Source organism: Boleophthalmus pectinirostris, unplaced genomic scaffold, assembly GCF_026225935.1.
Source record: "Boleophthalmus pectinirostris isolate CB_2022bp ecotype Guang Dong unplaced genomic scaffold, ASM2622593v1 HiC_scaffold_21, whole genome shotgun sequence".
NCBI classification, from domain to species: Eukaryota; Metazoa; Chordata; class Actinopteri; order Gobiiformes; family Gobiidae; genus Boleophthalmus; species Boleophthalmus pectinirostris.
Genome location: NW_026571175.1, coordinates 10,782,264 through 10,798,869, shown reverse-complemented (window position 1 = coordinate 10,798,869; position 16,606 = coordinate 10,782,264). Strand labels below are relative to the sequence as shown.

The 16,606-nt window shown below is 38.2% G+C and overlaps 1 protein-coding gene across 2 annotated transcripts; it reads right to left on the bottom strand.

Moving 5' to 3' along the window:
• Window positions 1-4,108: 4,108 nt before the first annotated feature.
• On the bottom strand, window positions 4,109-15,681 carry thrb (thyroid hormone receptor beta). 2 transcript variants are annotated; one of them, XM_055157231.1, is made up of 8 exons: window positions 15,351-15,681; window positions 14,591-14,691; window positions 14,364-14,511; window positions 14,082-14,287; window positions 12,901-12,987; window positions 12,302-12,448; window positions 11,673-11,931; window positions 4,109-8,819 (listed from the first exon to the last, which is right to left on the bottom strand). In XM_055157231.1, exons 1-8 carry the CDS (start codon window positions 15,679-15,681, stop codon window positions 8,578-8,580), a joined length of 1,521 nt encoding a protein of 506 aa, XP_055013206.1. In that variant the 3' UTR covers window positions 4,109-8,577. The 2 variants fall into 2 exon arrangements, with proteins under 2 accessions (XP_055013206.1, XP_055013207.1); XM_055157232.1 differs by having other exon boundaries at window positions 12,901-12,927.
• Window positions 15,682-16,606: the final 925 nt, after the last annotated feature.

Here is a 16,606-nt window from a genome sequence, read left to right as displayed (position 1 = left end):
TATAGCCTATTTTATAAACAGCTCTCGAGGGCAAAATAAGTCCGTTGTGGCTGTCTGCTTTATTGCCGATTAAGGAAGTGCACATTAGCATGCTATTTGTTATTAGCTTTACCATCACAGCAAAACTGCAATGGTGTCTGAGAGCTGTGAAAATGTCCCTGATGTCTCTATTTTGGACCAGTCTGATTCCTGTAAACAACAGTAAACAGAGGCATAAAGTGGCATTTGTTTAGGTAAAATACAGAAAAGCTGCTTAAAAATGACCAAAACACAAATAAAATGTGACTATACTGAGTCACGTTAGTCTTAAATGGGCCGGGTGCAGCACATTTCCTTAATTATGAACTCGTTTAACAATTTTATTATTACCAACCACCACAAACCGGGTGTGTTTTATTTTGAAAATCTGGTCACCTACTCGTCACCTTTAGCATCATATTGCTAATAGCCGATGCTTGAAATGAGCGATTAACAAAACAAAAAAAAAAACAAAAAACAAAAAACTAAACAAAAAAACAAACAACATTTCTCAAAACCATCTTTATTCTCAACATCCAGTTCACATTAGCGTCATTCACTCATTCATCATCACGAGTCAAAATTCTCAAAAGTCTTCCACATTCAGTCGGGACGCCGCCCTGAGTCGACTGATTGGCGGACAGCGCTCCCCAGTCGAAGTGAGTGCAAGGCGCTGGATTTTGGACTATTTTGCATTTAGTTTTTCGGTTTCGCTAACTAGCACAAAGCCCAGTCTGGACACACAGTTCTCACGGCTGTCTCTCTTTGTTTTCCAGTGGGTGATGAACGGAGCTGAACGAGGAGACACTCAAGCACACGAGGAGAGAAGTCGGTGTTGACGTGAATGAATTTCCCCTAAATAAATGCTGGTATTTTATGTGTCATTGTGCTGCTTATAGTTAGTGAAGTCCGACTACTGGAATACTTGGTTTTCAACTCTTGCTACTTGGTATTAGAGCAAGTTTTTATTCATTTTTTTAATTTTAACGCTTTGCAAAACATATTATGCTAACAACATCCGTAAAAAAAATCTGCAGTCTGAAAATATACATCCATATTCCGTTGTATGGTAAAATAGCTTTTCTTTGCAACTGAGAAACCAAGTGTAAAAGTGGGAGGGGAAAATGGCACTGAGTGAAACCTGGCGTGGGGCATTGATCCTTTTACGCACAATAATGATATGGCCATGTTCGCATAAATAAATAGGATAATCCAGTTTAACATTTTTTCTCGTAAAAATTTTCACCTTAACACTATGATTTCAAACTAGTCATAAAACCATTTGACATTATAAGTAATATATCTATATGCTCAATAAGAAGCCATTAAGCAAGACATTCCATAAACTACGTTCATGTTATTGTGCACTATTTGTATGGGTCAAACTAGTCTATTTGCATACGTCAGAATTAAAGGGGCTGTACCTGATTTGAATTTATTATTGTTGATAAATGCTCTTCACATCATGTATTGTTTGGTAAAAGATGCTAAATAATACAAATTTGGTGTAAACTGACTGTAAATTTATACAGTCAGTATATTTATTTTACATAGATTTTTTTCTAGGTAATGACAATAACAGGCCACCTTTTTTTAATGCAATCAGGTGCGTTGTTAATAAATCCATGGGAAATTGCCTGAAACTAACCCAGACACTTAATGGGCTCTGTTCACGTTTATGTCACAAAACTGGCAGACGTGTGAAAACATGTGGATGACGACTTCCGTTGGGCTCTGTTGGCGATAGTAACTCTGACTAAATCTGGGAAGCTGAGAAAATGGCCTGGTTTTCTTCATCTAGATGTCATTGTATTATTTCTTTTCTCCTTTTATAAATTGGCTCTCTATTTGTGTATTATAATTTGTCTAATTTAATAAAAAAAAAAAAAAGCTTTGGCAGGTTGTGAAGACCCATAAAACTGTAATAAAAATGTTATTATAGATCCATGTGCAGACTGCTGCTGCTGAATCCATAGTTTTGTCATATGCCCAGTGTCGGTAACTACACCAAAGTCGTCATCCGCATGTTTCCAAACGTCTTCTGGTAAGTGTCATGGGTGACATAATAATCTGATAGTTAGCAGAGACTATATGGAAAAAGCGCATGCCACTATCCCAGACAGCTGTTTCTGATTCAGGGTGGCAAAATGTACTAAGTGGACGGTGCTAAAAGTTCAAACTACTCATGGTTTGAAATCAGGTACAGGCACTTTAAGTACAGCAGCAGTCAACCTCAACTCGCTGTCTTTGTTTGAACATAATGATTAAAGATAAATATATAATACAAATTAATGATCAATGCTTTTTTTGTCAGTTACAGCCTATGGTTTGTAATCTTTATGTTGCTTTGACTCCCAGGATGGCCCTTGTTCTGCATGTGGAGTTTTCCAGGAACCTAAATCATTCTAAAAAGTAGAGGAACATCATGTGCTAACATGAGCTAGCTCCAGGTTCTTGTTTTCTGCGTCTGAGGTAGAGGAGTGTGCCCAGATAAATGAGCGGCTATTGGTGAACAGATCTGAACGGCTCTTGTTGGTCAGAATAATACAGATATGTTCAGACTGTCAGCATCAATAGTCATATGGCAATTAGCATGATGAGTACTACTGTGACAGCTTTATTGAGCTCCTGAGTCTAGTCTACGGTCTGAAAAGAGGTAAGTGTGGGTTATGCGCTAAAAGTGTATCTATTGAGTAACTGAGAGTATTGTATACTGTCACAGGTGCATCAGCTCAGCTAACATGCTACACACAGGTCTCGAGATGCAGTGAAAACCAGAGACGACCTGATTTAGTTCCTGAGGTTAGTTCCTGGGACTTTTGGTCCAAAGGGCCACTGAGATAATGAAACATGTATCCTACATTTGAACAAGCGTAGAGATCAAGTTTGCAGGCGCTATTGTTAATGATGCTTAATTTTTATTCATTTTATTTGTGGCAATAACACAAATCATTAACACTGACCTCTGATTGGCTACTGACTGACAACCACAGCTTTGTTAATACATGTACTAAGACTAAGCTGGCACAATCCATTCATATTTGAATCATTTTAAATATTTTTTATACAATATTTTAGTGTATAAATGCCATTTACTGCCTTTAAGCATTGAATGCTCATATTGTTTTCAGACCATAAGTAAGACAATTAGACCATGGAGGACACCATTAGTGGGAAACTGTCATATCTACATAACAAAACTGCATATAATCATTATTTTTTCCACTTTGAGAATCTTGTGGCCTCACATGCATTGGAAGAGATATGAAGCTGCAAATATAATTTACCAATTTAATTGCAACTTTATTCCATTTAATTATATAAAATGTCTGGATAATATTTAAGATTAATATAAAAAAATCACACAAATTGGAGTCAATTACTTATAATAGCCTAACATTTGATTGCTTTTCCATAAGTAAAATATGTAAGCTACTCATGGAGCTAAACAGTAACTGCCCACCCCTTGGCTCTGTAAGTGCATTTTCTCATACATTTTTCCCACAGACTCCCCCCTGAAACTTCATAAACAGCTAAGTTATTAAAGCGTTTCACAGAATCTTGTTTTAGATGTGCTTTTTGGATTTAAAACAACTTATGTTAGGGTGATAGTAGTCACTATGTAGCTGATTAAGCTCTATTCATTTAAATCTCAAACTCAATATTTGAATTTTTCAATCAAAAGTTTGTTACTACCATGTTTTGATCAACCAGTCAGCAACCAGCACAGAGGTCATCCAGAGGTGGAGTAAACTTGTGCAGCACACTTCTTGCGGCTCCTCTAAGACCTTGTGTAATAATAACAAGCGGCTCAGACTCAGGCTTTGACGACTCCTGTAAACACGCTAACATCTGAAGAAGCTAAACTCAGATGTCCGTAAACTGATCAATGCCCCCTCCGCCAGGTGCCCCATGCAGGTGCCCCCCCCCCCCCTCCCCCACCCGCCTCTCTCCCTCTGATTGTCTGTGCATTTATTTAGTCTGTACAGGAGGTGTGTGTACGTGAGGTCCGGCTCGTTCAAACACTGCAGCGAAATCTATTGCTTGGATTAAAAGGCATCACTTCACAGAAAAGGAGAAAGAAAGCAAGTAGTGTGAGCGACATTTTACAAAGCCCAAGGTTGTCACATTGCATACGGCGAGATCATACAGAAAAACAAATTAAAACAAAGGAGCAAAACAGCGAAAGGAAAAGCTACCGTTTGACAAAGTTTCCCAGCGTCATTGCCAGCATGTGTTGAATGACAAATTACACATTTGAGTTTTTCATCTTTTTGGCCACAGTCTCCCACCAGGACGTCACAGTGGTGGGCTCAGATTTGAACATAATGGAAAACAATAAGTACGCCGAATGAACTAACGTTTCTGTGTATACCTTCGACATGATATTATTGATAGGCAAGACAACAGCAACTTTTTCATCTCATACTCAGTTATAAGGAGACATGTTATGGTAAATCACTTATTGCTGGGTTTCAGATGACATTACGACAGGGGTCTCCAACCTATAGCTCAGGACCTACTGGTAGCTCGCTACCCCCTTTCAAGTAGCTCACCAAGGGATTTCCGAATTACACATATTGTGCTGAATAGTCTAATTTGATTAATAAAATGCCTATTACCATTATGCATGTATCATTCTGATGCCTAACTTTGTGCCCTACTATGAATAATAGTTTATGTTTTATAGGCATCTAACGGTTCCCTAATTCTTGCCCTGGTTCTTATATTTACTCAGTTTCTTGTGACTGCTAAAACTAGTAGCTCTCTGGCATTTTTGTTTTGTAAAGGTAACTCACCGGAGTAAAAAGGTTGGAGACTCCTGTATTATGACATTCCATAGGCCCATAATATTTAATGCAGATGGGGTGCAGATAAAATGTATTAAGATTTTTGTTTTTCTTGTAATACATTGAGGTCTAGGGTCCAGTCACTGAATGAATTACCTAACAAAATAAAATGTAATCAATAGGGATGATATCTCTCTAAAATCTCAAAACCACCAATCTAAAACGCTGGGTCTCAACCACGAAATAAAAAAAAAGTACATATGTACAAATTTTTGTGAAATTGGGTCAAATCACTACAGCTTCTCAAATACAATTACGCTTTACACATTTTTACATTTTTCCTTACCTCCTCAAGCCTCAATTCATTATCTGTGGAGGCCCAGAGTCGGTTTTGCCTTTTAAAAATGTTTTTCCATATTATGTCTCCTCTCCTCTAATGTCTCATTTAATATTTTTATAGATGGGAATTTTAGGCAGGACAGAAAAATTAAACCAGTTAAATAATGGACAAATTGTTGATACATTTTGCATAGACCTAAAATATTTTCCTTTATCATGATTCCATAATCTGTAAAAATGTATTTGAGATTCCTTCATAGAAACAAACACTTTGTCTATCAATAATATCCAACCCATGAAGTTTTGTGTATTTGCAATACTGCTGTAAAACATTTGAATGCATTTTAAATTATTACAGATCCAAACCCATGTAGCACCATGACATCACTTAGCATGACCCCTGTGCTTGAGTAGTTGTAGAAAAAAACAAACAAAACAAACAAAAAACACATGAATGATTTGTGTTGCGACGACAGACACGACGCGACCTTGATATAACTTTGCAAGCATCTCGGCCTGACAAGTCCTCTGAGTGTGATGGCGCTTCCACAGCCTGCAGGGGGCACACACACAGCTCTCGGATTTTGGCACGGCATGTTTCATTGTCACAGAAAGAACAGAGCGCAAGACTGAATGATTGTCTTTTTCCTGACATCGGAGTCTTTTATGTGCTTTAAATAGTGCTCAGAATGCTCACAATGTCACTTTACCGCCTTTTTGTTTTCCAGCCTGTTGCTAGTTGTCGTCGGCCGGGATACAGATTTTATGCAACGTGAGCAGATGGAGAGGTGACTCATTTATCACGCCTTTCAGTAATGGAGCGGTTATACAGTCTAATGCAACACTGCTCTAGTATCTGAGATCTCTTAGCAGTTAGCGAAGCACACAGCAACTCTCCCGGTTACTTCTTTTGTGTTATGATTCTGTGGCTGTGTCCAAAATCACTTGTTCAATTTCACCAACAGAATTTGAGGATTCATGACTATATTTCGATGTAATTTTAATGTAATAAGTTTTATGTCATGATGAGAGATGCTAGACAGGCATTGCTGGTTTAATTAGTAAGAAGAAGAGGCGTCAATCTTGTTTATTTACATTACTTGTTATTCGTTAAGAGGTATGTAACTTTTCTGGTGGAGGGAGCAAATGTATCTGTCTCTACGGAAACGAGCAGGTGGCATTTCCAGGCGACATTACAGGCCAGATCTGTGGATACTGAGCCGATAATCCCTCTCACAGTGATAATGCTGATTTTTCAGTGTACTTTGGATCAATAGAAACTTATTTTTTATTTTAATTGAATTCAATATACCGTATTTTTCGGACTATAATTCGCACTTTTTTTTTTTTTTTTTGGAAAGCGGGGATGGAGAACACAGCTTCACAGGAACCAGACAGGAGCGCCATGTAACTTTCTTGGAAGTCATTGGATGAACTGACAAAAAGCCTGAACTTCAGTGACAACCGAAACCATCCTGTCGGGATTCAGAAAGGCCACAATAATTCTAACAGGAACTGATGCTGAGTCTGACGACAGCTACACGGAAGAGGAAGGGGTGCTCCGTTTATGTCATGGATCTATTGTTTATCTCCGGAAGTCATGGAGTTGCGCAGAAGTGACACCGAGGACGAAGAATTCAATGGATTTAGTGATTTGGAGTGAGACTGAGTTTGGTAAACTTATGTTCTGTTGTTTATGCTAAAATTATCTGAATAACTGTTAATATGTTATGTTAACATATTAATGCCTATTCAGCCCGTTGTTCTCTATTCTGTTATTACTATAACTTGCCTTTCAAGACGAAATGCCGGTTCCTGGTCTCTGATTTTATGAAATACATTTCCCCAAAAAGTGTGAATTATAGTGCGGTGCAACTTATATATGTTTTTTACTCCTTCATTATGCATTTTTTGGCTGTTGCGACTTATAGTCTGGAAAATACGGTAGATACATTTAATTCTATAGAATTCTCCATGAAGACAAATAGTTGCTGGACTCCACACCAGAAAAGTGACAGTGCACCTTTAAAATGACTTATATACTGTACATATTTGACTAAGCTATGGCGAGTGGTTGGGTCTAATTGTAGCTCCATGGTTCAGAGAGTGGGGCAGACAGCAGGAAGAGCTGGAGGTAGCAAAGTTTAAGTTAAAGTTCTCTTTGGACATAATGAGGAGTACTTATGATTTCATAGCCACGAGGAATAACAGAGGGAGAGTGAAAATGGGTAAAATGAAAACTTTAAGCTGCCGGGCATGAGGCAAAGAGGGATATGAGGATGTTGTGAAGAACGTTTTTTTTTTCCTTCTTTTTTTTATATTATAACACAAGACAGTATTATACGTATTAGGGATGGGACAAGGTGATTAAAATTACCAAGATTCTGCACGTGTGAAGATGAGATTTTCTTTTTGGATTGGATAAAATAGGGTTGCATGTTGGTGAGTTACATCTCTTAATGTTCCAAAAAGTAGAACTAGAATGGCAGCAAAAAAGATTACATTAAAAAAAAAAATGAATTGCATAATTTATATTTTACAACTTATGTTAAAATCTTGTTCTGGGTGACAGAATCTTGTATCTTATCCCTTTTCTAATGTGTATGGAGATGATTTCCAGTAGCAATCCTGGATGAGAGCAAACCATCAATGAAACTTAGCTGAGCAAAAAATGAATGTTCAAAGATACCACAACAGAAATAGTCTAATGTAGGAACAAGTGAATTTGGACACAACATTCAATCAAGTCCATAGTTACGAGTCAATGAGGCTTGGTTCATTTGTTGAGAATTGTACGGTTATGTAGTGTTAACAGTGCATGCATTGAACAGAATCTAACATGCGCATTGATAACGGACTGTCTAACTTTGAACATTTAATTTTGAGATCCATAGTGACCTGTGTATTACTGTACTGAGGCTTAAGTGAGGGTTGACTGGTTTCCGAGGATACATTGTACTGGTGCGAAACGACATCAAATTTGCATTCACAGAGTTGTAGTATATGTAACGGTTATTAACCAACAGTAAGCAGGCGGGAAAGAGATTTGGTTGCTAGAAATTAGTAACTTGAGCAGCCATTTTAAAATCGAAATTGCATGGTTTCTAGTATGTGTCTAAAAATCACCAAAAAATACACCGACTGTACAATCATGGACGCACAAAAAAAACTATTTTCAAATCCGAGGTGTGAGAGGTTATATCTGCAATAACGAAAAACAAACCGGTAAAACAAAAAGACGACAAAACAAGTGCTATTCACATGTACCCGCTCTGTAGGGAATGGTTGGTTGACCAGAGAGCTACTCCTCTACTCTACGGAATGAAGTCAGTAGTGCTCAGAGTGGAGAGTTGGGGCGGTTTGCTGGTTCCATCCGTACAGACAGACACATGCACACACACACAAAGGCCAGGCCAGCGCCCCCTGCTGGTCAGTCTTCAAACACCTCCAGGAACAGAGGGGGGAACAGCTCGTTGGGACACTCCACTTTCATGTGGAGGAAGCGCGAGGCGTGGCAGGCACCGATCATGCGCAAGTCTGTCACCTTCATTAGCAGCTTGGGCCAGAAGTGGGCCAGTTTATGTTTGCGGTAGTTGATGTAATGTTCGAAGGCCAGGAGGAACTCCTCCTGACAGCGCTCGATCCGGTCAGTGCTGCTCAGGCCCGGTCGATCTGGGGAGAAAATCAGGTTCATTCATATGCTTATTTTAAAGTTGTTTTTGGGATCTTTTCTACACTCTGGAGTAGGGCTAGGCAATATGATCATGATTTTATTTTATTTTTTCATATTGATTGATTCCAAATTTCAATTCTATTTTAATTACTTCTGAAAACAAATAAAATCTTTTTCAATATACATTTTCTGAACATAAGCAATAGAAACTTGCTAGACAAAAAAACTCACTTTTTAATGTCTGAATAGCAAACCACATGCTTTTACTGCCACAGAATTAGCTGTAGACCTAGTCCAATGAGCTTCATTTGGTCTTCTGATAATTTGTGTTATTAGGTTCTTTTTTCAGACCAAGAGTTTGTTTTCATACAGTTTTGACTGCTCACTAGCGCTCTTCCTCAGAGTGGTCACATGATGTTGCTGTGACTGTCCAGTTAGCTGATTTATACAGGTTTTGTTGCTGTCTTCCTACAGTTGGAGGCAGGATGACAGCGCCATCTGCAGGACAGTATCCCAGGTGTGTGAGAGTAAAGAAGTCCCCCTGTAGATGGCGCTGTGTTCCTGCATCCACCGGTAGACAGCGCCAAAATTTGTATAAATCAGCTGATCGAACATGTCACAGCAACATCAAGTGACGACTCTGAGGTAGACCGCTAGTGAGCAGTTGAAACTGTCAGGTATTTTTTCATACTTCTTACATACGTCTGGAAAAAAACCCCAATAACATAACTGTAGACCTCTTAAAAATAAAACAAAACCAAACAAGAAAATCACTATTAGAAAATAGAAATGACAAAATCTTTATCTCAATTCCAATTTCATTAATTCTGCAGTCCTACTCTAGGACAGTTTTGTCCTGAATTTAATATTTATTTATATGATAGAAGTAATATTCTTTATCTACTTTTACAGATAGACAATGAAGAACTATGAACTATGACCCAGTACGAATCACAATACAAATCAGTAGATCCATAAAATAAAATTATACTCTTAAGTTGTCAGATTTTCTTTTGGAAAGTCTGTTTATGTCTGTTTATGAATTAAAGCCATATTGTTAACGTAAAGTGCTATTGTTTTATCCCAATATTTTTTTTGCCACTTTGTTGTTAATGCATTATAGAAGTTTAACATCTAAAGCTATAATCAATAAAATACACAAAAATGACAGTGGGAGCATGTCTTATTCATCACATATTAGTTGTGCCTGGTATTGATCCATGTTAGCAGCAGTTATTGATGCACAGACTGCCACTGTAACTGTGAGGACAGATGGGCCAGAGACTCATTGTAGTATTGATCTGTGCGAGGTGCTGCTCACTCCATTGATTGAGGTTACTACTGTACAAACTGTGCTACGCCCCAGCCCAGCCTGTCATTGATTAAAGCAGACTTACTATGGATTTCAGGTCAGACTATGTACTGTACTGTATAGTTAAGCTGCATATGGTTAAGCTGTGTATGAAGATGTTGCTGTCCTAATTAACACTGGGTTAGGGGAATAAGAGCTGTAGTACTTTGCCATGCTAGATCCCCTTTACTGTAAAGTGCTAGAGTAAAAAACTTGACATGGTTTATTTATGATTAACTTTTTAAGTGTACCGTAATTTCATTGTAAATAAGAGCATGCATTGCGGTTTTTAAACATTATTTTAATAGTACCACAATGTAAAAATAATAAAAAAAAGTGTGCTCCAATCTGCAAATAGCAAATCTGTTCTCTCTTTTTTTTTTACTCAGTATGCAGACTCAACTTTAATTTCATGTCTCTATCTAGCAGCACTGTAAGGTTTAATTATACCTGTGTTTAATTACAAGGAACATCATTAAAATTTTGTTACCTCCACAAATTGTAACATGTATCACTTCTTCCCATTTGCAGACAAATTATTAAAAGCACACTGTGTAAGTTTTTACTTGTTTGTCTCTGTGATGATGTTGTTGACTTTGAATGTTCCACAGTATGGCAGGGAACTCATCTAGAATAATATTTAATTGTGGGTGTTTTTACTGTTCAAAATTATCCTGAAAAAAAAAAAAAAACATGCAACAACATAGTTGCCACAGATCTGATTTGTAATTTGGTCTTGTGGCCTCACCTGCTTGTTCTCATGAGATAGATATAGACGGATTATGTGTTTATCTAAGTGCAGAAAGTGCCGCTGTCTGTGCGGTTTACATGAAGTTGTAGTGTTAGTTAGTGGTGTTGTCAGCGCACTAAAACACTTTATCACTGTATGATAAAATAAGTAATAAATAAGTAAAAGCTAAATTAACATTCGTGACTGGGATACGTGACCCATACGCATTATATGCAGGTGAGTGCATAAATGATGAGAAGAAATGTCTAAAACTTCAGTAGCCAAACATCCACTCATACCCCCGGGAGAGCCTGAAATCTGCTGAAATCCTACAAGACACTGACAGGATACCAGACAGGACAGCAGTTCTTTCTGCAGGAGATTTGCAGCAGAGCGTGACGTGATGTAGTCTGATAATCCTTCTATATGTAATGCCATATAGTGGAGCCTTCTAGGCAAACGAATAACATCTCCATGGAGACAAGCAGGTGTGTAACCCTGCATCAGAAATGTTAGATAGAAGACATCTGTAGATTTCCCATATTTTCATATTTTATCTACACTGCAAATAATAACATCTAGGAAACTTTTTTTTTCTTTCTTTTTAGTACAAAAGCTCTTACTCCACTGGTAGATAATTTTTCTTGCCAAGTCAAACCTACTAAAATCAAAACAATATAGTTTTTATTCAACAAATTTCAACTTTCAATACAATTTATCAACCACATACTGTATATTTTACTATCTAGCTCTATTCGTGTTGTGTCTCACCCGACGAGAGGAGGATGACGGCCTGCAGCAGAGCCACCTCCGAGTCGTCCAGGTTGAAGGAGGAGAGGGACACGCCCAGGTCAAAGATGGCATCTGACACCACACCCAGCCCGCCGTTCTTTAGCTGGCCCCGCGTCACCGCCATCTCGCCGTTCAGCGTCAGCGTCTCACTCTCCGGGTCGTACCGCACGGCCGCTCGCAGAGACATGATCTCCATGCAGCACCCTTTCAACAGGATGATCTGGTCTTCACAAGGCAGCTGTCCCACAGAAATGCCAGGCCAGTTAGCAAGACAGCACATGTGTGTTATAGGTCCAAATCAGATCAACTTCAGAGACAGATGTGTTGAGAACATGCTTGTAGACTGTATAAAATTTTGAGCCACATTTCATATTAGAAATAGGAAATGATTTACGGATCAAATAGCAAACTATTAGCAATAGCAAACTAAAAACACCAGGGTCATGTAGGGCGGCTAGTGAAGAGGATTTGTAAACAGATAAACTCCCAAAGCGAAGTAATCCACTGTCAGTATTGAGCTATCTCTAGCATCTGTAGCTAATGTCAAGTATGGCTATATTGCATCCTATGTTATAAAAGAATATTCCCTGTACAAAAGAAGCCCTTACCTCACAGAACATAGGCAGTTTTTTGGCAAAGTCCACCACTCGGGTTATGGCAGGGGTGATTATTTTTGTAAACTGACTGAAGGCTTCTATGTCCACTTTGTTTCCCTCAGGAGGATTTACCATCGACGCATGACCAATATCCTCTGGCTGCAGGCACACAGAACACTTGTTAGTTATGGCACATTATGACAACACTAGGCCTGTCACGATAAATAATATATCAACTTTTTGGTCAGTAGATGACAACTGTCAATATTTATTATATGTACCTTTTTATGTACTATTGGGAAATGTTTGGTTATTTTTTAATGTAATATCATAAGATTTGAGCTGTAGAAGGCTGAATTAATCACATGCATGACTCATTATAGACAAACAAATTACTTAAGCGTCACATTCTGCTATTTATTTATTGCAGCTAATGCTTTTAACAATATTTTACATAAAAAAAATGGGGGGGGGGGTTGTTGTTTGGTTTCAATAATATTCTTTATATGTCGTATATTTACTTCAGCAACATATCGCACGTCAAAATGATCGTGACAGGCCTAGAGAACACATCATAGATAAAGAATGACTTTCAAGCATTCATATCTTACCTTATCGTCCTTCACCCCTGCTGCACTCTGGTCAGGAGTATAGAATAAATTACATGTTATTTCATTTAGAAGCATAGCTTCCTCGACCTGTTGGATAATCAACAGGAATAGTGAAGTTTCAATGAAGAACCCGTGTCAACTTAAAGAAAACAAGTTAAGCTGAAGACAAATGAGAGAGAGAGAGAGAGCATTGAGAGAAAGAGTAGCACATCAGCAGGGTTTCCATAGCAACAAACAGGCGGGCCTATTCAACTGGCCCAAACTAACGCGAGCAGATTAAATCTTTTAAAATGATGCTAATAATATTGAGTCAATATAACTGGACTCTTGTCTCCCATACCTTTGCTGTAGGTATGGGTGAGAAAGTCAATGACAAAAACTTACAATGCATAACATTTTAAAAATCATTTTATTATTACAAATTTTGCGCATGTTTTTGCAATAATGAAAGTTTTTTTTCCTGTGCTTGAATACAAATTTGTTTGATAAAATATTCTCTTGTCCTGATGTTGCTATAAAAACCCAATTAATCAGCAGTGATACAGTTCAATCTGCACAAGAGAAAAGCAAATTAGTCAAACGTAAGGTGTAAAATCAAAAGCTACAAACAAAAAGAGGAATGAGAAGGCACAAGTGAAGCAAGGTATTAGTCATTAGTGATTTAGATCATTGCTCAAAGAGGAATAAGAATAGAGTATTAAATTTAAGTGGGACTGCTGTGCGAAAAACACACGTTTGTCTGTGGTCCAGTTTTTACTCTCCACTCTACAAGGAGATACAAAGCACAGAGATGTTAAACAGGAACAGTGGTGGACACGGGCTCGACATTGGATACTGTATGTTAGACCGGCACTATCCAGGGTAGATGAACTGTAACTGTGTACAGTAAAAGTCTATCAAGTACTGAGGGTGTGGAGCTGTAATTTATACTGTTGCCAGCAGAGGCCACCAGTGAGCTACACACCTCTCCTAAAAGGGAAGGTGAAACACCTGTAAACAGGAAACATAGTGTGTCCATAGTAAGGCACTTGATACAGTATATCGCAAACTGCACATTAGATTTCCTGTAATAAATTCATTTGAAAGCACCTTAGGACACATATTAATCCAAACTTCTGGATAGCGTGACAATCTAACATGATGTCTGCTGGTATGAGCGCTGAGGCGGCAGGGCGTCTCACCAGGAACTTGCGTTTCTGTTTCCAGTGGTTGCCTTGTGCGTTGGTGGCCATGTGGGCCTCGGTCACCATGCGGATGAGCTCCCACTCCTCCTGAGTGGGCTCCAGTCGGTCAAACACCGTCTTCTGAAGCTCCTCCCTTTTCCTCTTAACCCGATTCTCTTCAATCAGCTTCCTCTTGGCGAGCCTCTTGCTGTCATCCAGCACCACTGGCACATAACACAAATTTATGTCAGCACTGAACGCTGTAGTGGTCCACATGTCTACCTCACTGTTACAACTCACAGTCTGTGGCCATGCCCACCGCGATGCACTTCTTGAAGCGACATTCCTGGCACTGGTTGCGGGTCACTTTGTCGATGGCACATTTGCCCTCAAACTTACAGGCGTAGGTTGGGTTAAGGTTCTTTTGAATGGTGCGCCTGAAGAAACCCTACAAAACAATATCTCACTTAGACACGTCGTCACATTAACTGAATATAAACCCACCTAATCCAGACTTACTTCCTTACCTTGCACCCCTCACATGTGATACAGCGATAGTGGTATCCTGTGGCTTTGTCCCCGCACACAACACATAACTCATCCTTGTCTAGGTAACTCGGTATGTACCCTAGAGGCAAGAGCACACAGAGGAACATTTTTATCAAAAGTCATTGTTTTTGGTAATCCAATTTTAAGAGCAAAACAGTCATAGCAAATGGGTTAATAAAAAAGAAGATTGGATTAGTGAGTATTAGAAATCACACACACAACAATTTCAGAATTACAAAATGGCACCCTGAAAGTGATCAATATTTAGTGTTTATAAAGAAGCAGTCAGCCTTCTGTCGTTGCAGCCGTGATCAATAATTAAGCCCAACCTGCCTTATGCACACTTGGTTTTGAATAGAAAGATGTGCAATGTTAAAATGACACCCCAATCAAAATATCAATATCAAGCACAATAGGCCACTCATTTATTTACGCTATTCAAACTAACCAACTTTGTTAACAACAGCCTGCCTCAAACAAGACAATAATAATAATAATAAGGTACTTTCATTTTAATTAAACCACAAAATAATAAATGGAAATATTATATTCACCCAGATTAATTTTCTGCTTTGTTTATTAAACAACCACACCACAAATTCTGTATATTAATCACTGACATTTTACCTAGCAGCTATTTGAATTAAACATTGCACTACTAACCTCTACTTACTTAGTTACTGACCCCAAAAATGCACTCAACAATTGACAACATGAAAACTACTGCTACTTCCATACCTTTCTTGCTTGAGCTGTGAGTCCAATGTGAAAAATATGGTTTAATCTCAGGGAAATATTCAGGTGGATGATAATGACTAAACGCACTGTCCACACAATGAAATTGGTTTCTAAAGAGTGGTTGGTTGCCATGGTACGAGCAGGAGTAGTGCTGGGAGGGGGGCCATGTCTGCTCCACACAGGGGGGATGGTGGTGCAGAGTCTGGGTGTCACAGTGTCCGAACCCCTGCCTCTGACTGGAGAACATGCACGGTTCTAAAGGGGCCTGGAGAGAGAAGCCAGATCCTGCAGAATAGGGGCTCTCGAACATGTCGGCCACGCAGTAGTTCATGATAATACAAAAAAAATAATAAAAAAAATAAAATAAAATAAAATAAAGATGAAAATAGCAGATGTGCAAAAACACAATAGATAAAAAATATGTAAAAAAAAAAAAAAAAAAAAAAAAAAAAAAAAAAAAAAAGTCAATCAAAATGGTGGTCTTCCTCAAAAAAAAAAAAAAAAAAAAAAAAAAAAAAAAAAAAAAGAAAAAAAAAAATCAAACCATTATATAAAAAAATGGTGCTTCAATAAGGCAATAAAAAACAATTTAAGTGTTCCCTTTAAAATAAAAAAAATACCGGAAAAAAATTGTCAATGAAAAAGTGATCAAAAAACGTTAAAGCATAGGAAAATAAAACCTACATATCCTCATAACAAAGCATCATGTTTAAGCCTACACGGAGACACAACAATCTTATCAACAAACCCACTAACAGCATTGCATAAATGCATAAATGCATAAATATTTTGAATTAGCTAGATTTTGGTCAATTAACAATACTCACAAAAAAAAAAACTAAAAACCGCTAGCTATAAATAAATCAGTGGAATGGATTTGCTACCGTTTTTATCCAAGTCTCCGGTGCTCAGAAGACACGTCGTAACTGCCCCCGCCCTCGACTGACCGAATCGGGAAGCTGAGCCTTATGACGAAGCCTTAATCTTTTACTTCACAAATCCTCGAAGACATTGGCCATGCAACAAAATAATCCAATAACACCTACACAAAATATATCCATAACTGCTAATACCAAGAAAACGCAAAACGCAACTCAACAGACGGCTTAGGTTAGCCACTGTAGATGTCAAGAAGTGTCTCACCAATCAAAATCAAAACCCAGTTCCAATTTGACTTTTGAAATGTGCAGCCACAAAATCTACTGTTGGTAAGTTGTAAAAGTTTAAAAGAGTTATTATTACTGTCAACCGTCGCT

What these genes read in the sequence shown, in the direction of transcription:
- thrb (XM_055157231.1), bottom strand. Translation starts at nt 15,681, where the DNA reads ATGAACTACTGCGTGGCCGACATGTTCGAGAGCCCCTATTCTGCAGGA. An exon ending in GGTGGGCATGGCCACAGACT is followed by an intron (nt 14,288 to 14,363) that starts GTGAGTTGTAAC and finishes GTTATGTGCCAG; the next exon opens with TGGTGCTGGATGACAGCAAG. An exon ending in AACAGAAACGCAAGTTCCTG is followed by an intron (nt 12,988 to 14,081) that starts GTGAGACGCCCT and finishes ATTATCCAACAG; the next exon opens with GTCGAGGAAGCTATGCTTCT.